The sequence below is a fragment of the Mastomys coucha genome, unplaced genomic scaffold (genome assembly GCF_008632895.1).
Source record: "Mastomys coucha isolate ucsf_1 unplaced genomic scaffold, UCSF_Mcou_1 pScaffold5, whole genome shotgun sequence".
Taxonomy (NCBI): domain Eukaryota; kingdom Metazoa; phylum Chordata; class Mammalia; order Rodentia; family Muridae; genus Mastomys; species Mastomys coucha.
Window position 1 is genome coordinate 22,749,539 of NW_022196911.1, and position 9,907 is coordinate 22,759,445.

Below are 9,907 nucleotides of genomic sequence, written 5' to 3' on the forward strand. Positions count from 1 at the left end.
CTGATGAAGTCAAGTAGTCTTGGTTTCTGTTGGTAGGATTCTTGCATTTGCCTTTTGCCATCTCTTGCATTTTGGTGCTAGATGTTTTTAGTGTCTCTGACTAGAGCTTGTCCTGTCCCTGCCGCCCTGCAACTCCCCTGTGACTCGTAGGGGAAACTCATGGGAGAGAAAAATACAGATTCTTATCCTTACCTAATGTCTGTGCCACCCTCTCCAACGGAAACATTGTTCATTGAAACAGTTGGTGAATGACTTTATGAATATACTATCTTAATACTCACACCATTTCTTAAATGAATGTAACTTGTTCTCTGTGGCCTGAGAATAAAGTCACTCACTTAAGTCAAATACTTTTGACCATAGCAGGAAGTCTGTATCCAAAAATCGTGCCTTCAATTCATTCCTTGGTGCAGCAGAACTGTCAACTCTCAGCTTAGCTACGATGGAGGTAAAATCCTTTGGTGATTTGAGGGTCAGTGAAGTACAGCCTTCTTACAATGAAATCCAATGTCTAAAAATTGTTTTTATTTTGTGCTTGTACCACAGTAAGAGCCAAGATTTTAAATTCTAGTAAATACAAAACAAACAAACAAACAAACAAAAAGACTTTATATATTTATGTTCATTTAAGAAAATACTAGTAGTAATGTATTATTTTGAAATATACAGTTAATATGTTTGTAGTTACTTAAAATTTATATTGAGAAAAACGTATGTATTTTCAGTATTACTGTAGAGAAACATCTACATAAGACTGTTAAATTGTAGTCTTATATCAAACAACTTTTATAATACTCATTTTTGTTGTTATAATATCTTATAAATTTTAAGGAATATGACAAAAAAGATATTGTAGGTATTAAAGAGGGGGTATCTGGGAGGAGCAGTGGTACAAAAGGGAAACAAGAATGTGATTTAATTCTATTTACTTAAAATATGTTTTTAAATGTTAACAAATTCAGATAAGTTGAAATTATGTAACTTTTCTCATCATAATGCAATAAAAGTTAGAAAAAAGCAGTTTGATATTATTTCCCCTAAAGTTAGCAATATTCTGTTGGTCCTATTTTTATTGCTATAGAGTAATTTCTACTCTTATGATGAACCTCTTCAAAGGATGCTTAAAGACTCTTGTTCATTCTAAGTATAGAATAAATTCAAAATAATCAAGTCACTGATTTTTAATATATAATTTTAAGCCTACAGAGAATCTGTGTCTCAAAAATAAAAAAAAGAATGTAATTCTTATTAGGGAAAAGAACATAAGAACTAAAAGTGTAGTTACAGAGCTACATACACATTTATAAGGTAGCATTGAAATGCCATGTGTGTTCTAACCAGGCCTCACTTGAGCCTTCAAACACATCCACTGGAAGAATATAGATTTTTAAAAACTCAACCAGTGTTCTATTCACATATATCATAATTCCAATGTAGGAAGTAATAATTAAAAATGTGAAGATGTCAGGAAAATATGATTCTAAACCTTAGAGTCATAGACTTAAATGATAGTATATTTAATGTTACACTAAACAAAGAATTAAAGAATGATTATAAGAATGTTAAAAAAATTAAACAGGACAGTACTACCTCTTGGGGTAAGTATGAAAACCTTACTACAATAAGACACTGAGTATGTATATGACAGAGAGCTTTCAGAAAGATATAAAATAATGGAAGTGTTCAAAATTAAGATATACAATGGAAAAACAAATTAAACCAAATAAATATCTAAGTGAAAAGACTCACAAAATGAATGCTTCAAGTGGAGGACAGGATTGCAAGACTTGAAGACAAGGTACAAGAGTAAAAATTTCAAATGATGACAAAGATAAAACAACAAGGAAAAATGAAAATCATAGTGACTATGGGATTAAAAGATTACTTTTAAAACCTCTGTGAACAATAGAAGGGATAACATACCCTATGTATCAACAAGAAATCCATTATATTGCAGCTGTACATTTCCCAAATAATGTGGGAAATGTGGACATTTGCCTAGTAAAGGCATTTAAATGGCAAATAGCTAACTTTTAAAATGAAATAGTCCTTGACATATTTGACTTAAATTTTGCTGTGGAACTAGGGAGGATATGAAAGCTACAGGAGAGAATCTTGTGTCAGAAAATCTCTGGATGACAGCAGGTTCCACCAGAAGCACTCATTTTTAAATGCAAGTTGTTAATTCATTCATTCCTTCATTCATCCACTTTACATCAAGGCACCAGCTTACACTCCCTACTTTACTCCTATTCCTCCCATCCTTCCCTTCTTTACTATCTAATACTCTTTCTTTCTTCAGAAAAGGGGAGCCCCCCACCGATATCAGCATGCTTTGGTATATAATGGTATACAATAAGTAGGTGCAGTTTCATGTTCTCCTAATGAGGCCAGGGGAGGCAACCCAGAAGGGATAAAGATTCCCAAAGGCAGGCCACAGAGTCAGACACAGAACCTGCTACTGCTTTTAGGTGTCCCATGTAATGACCATGGCTCACAAAGGTTATATATGTTTGGAGGACCTAGGTTAGTCTCATGCATCATTTGTAGCAAGTGGTTCAGTCTCTGTGAGCCGTTAGGCTCCCAGGTAAGTTGATTATGTAGGTTTTCTTGTGTCTGATCCCTCTGGCTCCTAAAATCCTTCTTTCCCCTCTTATCCAGGATACCCCAAATGTTGCCTATTGTTTAGGTCTTGATCTTTGCGTGTGTTTGCATCAATTGTTGGGTGAATTCTGTCTGATGATGGTTATGATAGGCTCCTGCAATATAACAAAAATATTATTTCCAGTATCACTTGTGGACTTTCATGGTAAGGTTCTCAAGCTGGTCCAGTTACGGGTTAACTATCACTTGATATTCTGCTACATCTTTAGTCCACATCTTTATGCAGGGTAAATTGTAGGTTGAAGGTTTTGTGGTTAGGATGTTGTCTCAATCCCAACACTGGGCATCTTGACTGGTTATTGGAGATGGCCATTAAAGGCTCCATAAAGTGCTTTGCTAGGAGACTTAGCCAGGGTCATCCTCATAGATTTCTGGGAGTTTCTATTTCCCTAGGATTCTATCTTGACTCAGAGATGCCACCTCCATCTTAGTGATCTCTCCAAATAATCTGTTCTTCTGTTCTCCCCTTCTGTTCTCGTCCCATGCCACTGCCATTCAGTCCCCAAACCCATTCTCCCACAATGTCTATTCTATTTCCCTTTTCAGGGAGACACATGTGTCCTACCTTGTGCCATTTTTGTTACTTAGCTTCTTTAGTTATATTCAGTGTAACACATCATGGATATTCTTAAATGAGGAGAATAAATATTGTGTATTTAAAACATTTAGAGACATAACTGCAAATTCAGTTACTATATCCAGTGAATTTATTCTTCATAAAAATTTCAAGATGAACACAATTACAATAAGCCATAACAAATAAATGATTACTACAAAATAGATTAAAAGAACTCTATCATATTTAAAAATAAGATGAACACAAGAAGTCAAAATAACAAATAACAAAATAACAAAATAACAACAGCACTCGAAGGCCTGACAGAAAACAACTATTAGAAAAACATCAAATATTGAAATAACAACTAGAACATAATTTATAAATAATTTTTACTAACAATTGAGTGTTCCTGGTCACCTCTAATCAAAAAAATCACAGAATATGAGTTTAGTTTATTTTAACATAATATTTTTATTGATTCTTTTCAAATTTCTAATCATGCACTGTGATCATATTCAATTCTCAGTCCTTTCATGTTTGTCTCTCCATGACAGCACCCCACAAAAAATTAAAAAAAAATCTTAAAATTAAAAATCCAATTTCTGTTATTTATGTTCTTATTGGATATGATGGTTTGTACATGCTTGGCCCAGGGAGTGGCACTATTTTGAGGTGTGGCATTGTTGGAGTATTATTGTCACACTGTGTGTGTGGACTTTTAAGACCCTCTTTCTATCTGCCTGGAAGTCAGTAAACTACTAGTAGCTTTTAGATGAAGATGTAGAATTCTCAGTTCCTCCTGTACCATGCTTGCTCGGATGCTGCCATGTTCCTGCATTGATGATAATGGGCTGAACCTCTGAACATGTAAGCCATGCCAAATTAAATGTTATCCTTATAAGATTTGCCTTGGTTATGGTATTTGTTCACAGCTGTAAAACCCTAAATAAGTCACTGAAGTATGGTCAAATTCTCAGTTCTTGCCCCTTAAATAGAACTTAGTTGTTCTCTCCCAAACTCCTTCAAGAAGCCCTCAAGTTTGGAAAGCTAACTTCAGATTCCTTATCATATATTTGAAGAGTTCTTTTCATGGTTTATTGTTTAAACTTCTTCTCTTTCTTGGATTGTGGGAGAAGCATGGTGGTTGGGATAGTGGTAGGAGTTGTTATAGAAACCTTTCATGTACCTCCTTCGCATCTATGAATCTACAATCATTTATATCAGTTCAAAAATAGTTTCCTAGTACTTTAAAAGCAGGGAGCAAAGATAATTGGGTTCTACATGGTTTCTGGTGTTAGCAGAGAAAAGAACATGGGACCTAACTGCAGCAGGGCCACAGACTCAGACAAGACCCTTAAAATGAGCACAGCCTGTGGACATCAACATGGTTTCAGGCTTCAGTCCAGACCATGAAAATTCCAGTCTTCAGTCATAATACATACCATGGAAATCAACATTGACTCTGCATAGAGTAGGACTATTGACCCAGATACAGCCATCAGCAGCAGGATAGAGCCTGACACTTGCCTCACTTAGGTGGCAGTGTAGTTCACTCAGATCAGTATGGCTCCAGTTGACAACAGAACTCATGGACCTCAGCATGACATCAACTCAGCCTAAGGGCATCTACATGGCCTTTGTTGGTTACACTGTTAATAGACAACAGTATAGATCACAGTGGCAGCAGGACCTCTGGCCTCCATATGTACCATTGTGGCAGCATCCACTACATCTATTTCCACACTTTGGTAGGAACCCAGACCGCACACATCAACGACTCTGGTTGTCATAGGACAACAGGCCCAGATGTGACTCTTGGTAGCAGTATGGAGCTTGTTATCACCAAGGCTAGAGATAACAGAATAGGCCACTCACATAAATATGGCCACGGTGGGAAAGACTGGTCTATAAAAATAGGCATTCTTTTGTGGCCTCTGGGGGAGGGTATGTCAAAAAACCTTTCTCTTATATATGTGAACAGAGCACTTCGGTAAAAAGGGGTGTGGGGGAAGTAATAAAATAAAATAGAACAAAAGAATCATACTTAGAGTATAACATCATTTACCTTTTGTGAATATGCCTGCAATAATCTTGACTAAACATCTTCGAATGGATGTCAACATCACAACTGAAAGATTAGTCCCTGTGTGTAAAATGTATTAATTAATCCCAGTAACTGGGTTGCTACCAGTCCCAATTGTTTATGTTAGTGAATGAAGGAGATACACACATAGTCTTTATATTTTAATATGCCTTAAACAGTATAATAGCTGGGCCACTGCTCAACCTCCATGCTGTTAATCATGATTTATTACTTCCTAATTCTATGTTTCATTTCAGCTGTTCTTAACTACACTTAGACAACTGTCTGGGCCTCAATTTTTGCCCCAGAGCCCAGGGCACTAGCCTTGCTTTTCTAATCCATGTGGACTCTGTCTTTCCTCTATTTGTACTCTCATCCAGCATGGCAGATCTCTTCCTTCCTCCTCCTGGTCCCAAGTCCAGGAAATTGTGAAATCCTTCCTTTTCCTGTCCCCCCCAGCTATTGGAGTTGGCATCTTTATTTACCAATCAGAACCAACTGGGGGGGAGTTGCAGAAGCTACTTGAAGACACTATAGTGTGAACAGTTTTTTTGGGGGGGAGGGAAACATAATTATCATTCTTAATACAAGCAACTACAGCTGTACAAAAATCACTTCATTCTACATGGATAAACATATGTATGTTAAGTGTAAAACATCACAACATAAACTCAAGGATAGAATAATATTAAAACATGCAGAAAAGGGTCTTAACAATATTTAGGATCCATTCTGAACTTAAAACAGGAGAACAAATGGAAACCTGACAAATTAAGAGAACACATGTTGCCATAATAAAGTTTTCTACAGCAAGCTTATTGATGACATTACAGTATATGGAGAGGTGAAATAAATAATTTCCATTAAAACTAGAAATGAGATCAAGTTTTTGTAGTGGCACATGTCTTTAATCTATATTCTGTGACTCATGAGTCAGGATAATCTCTCTCCACTCAAATGCTAGTCTGTCTTTTCTATTGAATCTACTCAAACCAGAGCTGAAATGAATACTCTGATTTAAATGAAATGAGCAGAATACAGATAAGGAAATGCATTTTCTCATCCTCAAGATAGTCTCTAAAATCTTACTAAGTGTGAAAATAAATAATAGAAAATAAATATAAAAAATGAAAGAAAGTACTATATAGGAAGTTGACATCTACCAATACTACACAGTGAGACCCTGTTTCAACAAAAACAAAAACAAAAAAGAGGAAGAGTTGTACTTAATCATATTTCTGAAGAACATGAAATAAACCTGTGAATTACAGACACTGTGATGGCAACATCAAATGCAACATGAAATAAAGGATGCAAATTCAGCATACAGAAATCAGCAAAATTCCAATGCAGCATGTAGACGTCCCACACTAGACTCATTATAATACTAAGATTTTCTTAAGAAATATTTTAATTTCAAGCAACCTAAATTTTCACTGTATTTGCAGGGTCCATAAAGCCTTTTTACTTCAGGAAACACTCCACTTTCTAGTTCATTATACAGAAACTCAGCACCTTCTCACCACAAATACCACAGGGCTCTGCCTATGCAGCTATTTTTCTCTTTCCATTTAGTTTGTTATGGTTTGCAGTTCTAATGTAGATGAGGTGATTTTGGTTAGCTGATACTTGATGTCTTTTTCTCCATTTTTTGTGTGTTCTTTCTTTGTAATTTCCTTCTATGTTGCTGTTATTAAACACTAACTATAAGAAAAGTGAGGAGGAAAAGGTTGACTTGGTCATGGGTTACATTCAAGGGAAGACGAAACATGGATCTGGATAACGTGACTGACACCTAGTCAGTCACTCAAGGAGCTTTGCTTACTGGCTTGTTCTGCATAATTTCTAACGTACCACTGCCTACAGGCAACACTACTTCTAATGGGCTGGGCACATCAATTACCACTTCAAAATATACTTCACAGGTATGATGACAGACTAGTGTGATGGAGATAATTTCTCTATTAGGATCTCTGTGCCTTTTTCTTCTTTGAATAGAAAACACTTTTCTATGTCATAGACACCAACGCCTTTAGCAGAAATTGGAAGGATTGTTTTTACCATTAAAGATGTATGAGACTATATCTTACTTCTTCGTTTGAACACACCAGTCTTTGATGACAAGATCTGTGCTTTACTCTAAGTCTGACAAGAGTAGGCACTAGCATGGGCCTGTAGTTCATAAATATTTGAGTGATTTTCTTAGCCTCAAATTATAACCACTGTATGAAAAGGAAATATTAATGCCTACAGGTTTCTTCAGAAAAACTCCTGAAGCAATAATTCTTCCATAGAAATGTGTCCAGCTCTAAAATAGAGCATTATACTCCATTGTGAAGGTACTTAAAGGGAGCAGTAGCCACTGTTTACACATTGTCTATCAAAGAAAGACAGGCAGGCCATGCAAGGGCTGCACTGTGCCAGACATCACCAACTCTATGTCTAGTGGTTCTTAATTTCATTGAGAGAAAAAGCAGCAAATCACTCATTTTAGTTCTGTGGATCTCTGTGCCTTTATACTGTACTTTTTCTCAAGGAGACAAGAATTAAATAGAATAACCACCTTGTAATCCCTGTACTATTTGCAAAAAGGACACTACCACCTCTTCTCTCTGAATTTCAAGTTGATGGGAAACAATTAAACTTTTCCACAATTTTTTCATATATTGATGTCTGTCATCAAAAATGGACTATGTAAAATCTGGTAACTTTGTGTGTATATAAAATAAGCTTATTAAAATCATATGCTAATATAATATAATTTGTGAAGGGGTAAATAAAACTCCTGGTAGCAGGATATGTCTGTTTTTCCTTAGATGCTGACCTCTGTGTGCAGTGCTGATTGTGGTCCAGGATTTAGAAAATTCAGGAAGAATGGAATGCCAGCCTGCTGTTTTGATTGTAGTCTCTGCCCAGAAAATGAAATTTCTAATGAGACAAGTGAGTATTTCCTGTAGGGATAAGTTCTTTAAATTGATTATCATCTTGCATCCATCTAGGAAGGCTAAAGTGGTCTAAAATGGAACATTAAAAAATGCATATCACTTCCCTAAGTTAGTAATTATAGGATGACAATAATGTAAAATATCCTTATTAAGAAAAAAATAAAACTTGTTATATATCTTTGATTCTCTGAAAATGTATAGTAGATGAAATATTTGCAGTTTTGATAAGAAAACTTCAGTGTTAGTGTGTTCCAGAAAAGATCTTTTCTAATGCCACGGGCTGGCCGATCTGGACCTCCCTCAACCTGTGGGAGAAACGGGGGTCCTAGTCATGTCGACAAGACGTAGGCAAAGAAATGATGGCAGAGACGAAACATGAAGTACAGGATCTGAATGTATTTCTTAAAAATGGCATCAGACTTTTACAGTCATTGCAAAAGAGAGATGATAAATCTGGCAGCTCAGCAGTTGAGGTACATCTGAGGCCATTTAAAACATACTGGGCCTAAAGCAGCAGCTATCTTCTCTGAACTGGTACTACATTCCCCGGGCCCAAGCGCTCTGGGCCTGGGGGACTGCGGATTGCATGAATCTGAGTCCTAGCCCATCTAAGTTCTAGTTCTAGTCCTTCTGCAAGTCCAAGTGCTAGTCCTTCTCCTAGTCCTTCTCCTTCCACACCAAGTGAAAAGCAGGCTTAAGTAGCATACAGCAAGCAGGGCAGATGACAAGAGTCATGTAGGCAGGTGACACATTAAGGTCAGTGATCTTACTGACCACAATCACATATCTAGTTGTGAAGTGGGCGGAAGAGCAATGGTGCACCTCCCTGCTGGGGCTAATTTGGTATTCCTATACTAACTCTCTGATTTTTGCTGGAGGCAATGACTAGGATGTTTTAATCTAACACTTCTAGCTAACGTCTTTGGGTGGAAGCCCTTCATTACTCTTTAGTATGTAAAACATTTCTAGCTATTGTAAACTATTATTGTCCTAAGGAATGTGCCTGACCCTTGTTAGCTCTAGCAAGGCAGTTTCCTTGAGAGAAATTACAAGTTATGGGAAGCTTGGTAATAAACCAGGATAGGTTAGAAACATTGTGTTGACAGGAAACAATGTCCAGTCTTAGCCATTTACGAATCATTTCTTGGGGTACCTTTATGCCTAATTATGAGGGCGTGTTGATGATTGGAAAGACTGATCTGGAACACGTCTGAGTTAGGGGATACCAGCGACTGTCTGAAATCCAGGAGGCACAGAACTCCTTTTGGATTCTTATTGCCTCTTATCCTTACTCAGGATTTTACCCCCGATATTTTGGATGTGACTGGAGTAGATGAAAATATATGTAGATCATGAGTCTTTAAATGATTTATTTATATTGTCTTGATGTATGTACCCTTACATAACTTCATGCACACCTATCAAGTAGTAAAGCACAGGGAAGACAGAATCAGGCATGTGGCTAGAGGGAACCAAATCCAAGTCCTCTGAAAGACTAATGAAGAGGGCACATAATAGTTTGTAAAATTATCAGAAACTGTTAAGCACGAGATAGGAAATTTTGTATAATAAAGAAACTTTTTTCGTTCTTTTCTCTTTTTTTGTTTTTTGTTTTTTGTTTTTTGTTGTTGTTGTTGTTTGTTTGTTTTTTTTTTT

General features: G+C 36.5%; 1 protein-coding gene across 2 annotated transcripts in view; it reads left to right on the forward strand.

Annotated features, from left to right (window-relative positions):
* LOC116076877 (vomeronasal type-2 receptor 116-like) overlaps window positions 1-9,907 on the forward strand; it is a 27,281-nt gene that overhangs the window by 14,977 nt on the left and 2,397 nt on the right. For both annotated transcript variants that reach the window (XM_031350912.1, XM_031350913.1), the window contains exon 5: window positions 8,123-8,246. In XM_031350912.1, coding sequence (XP_031206772.1) covers window positions 8,123-8,246 — 124 coding nt within the window. The remainder of the gene's footprint in view (window positions 1-8,122; window positions 8,247-9,907) is intronic.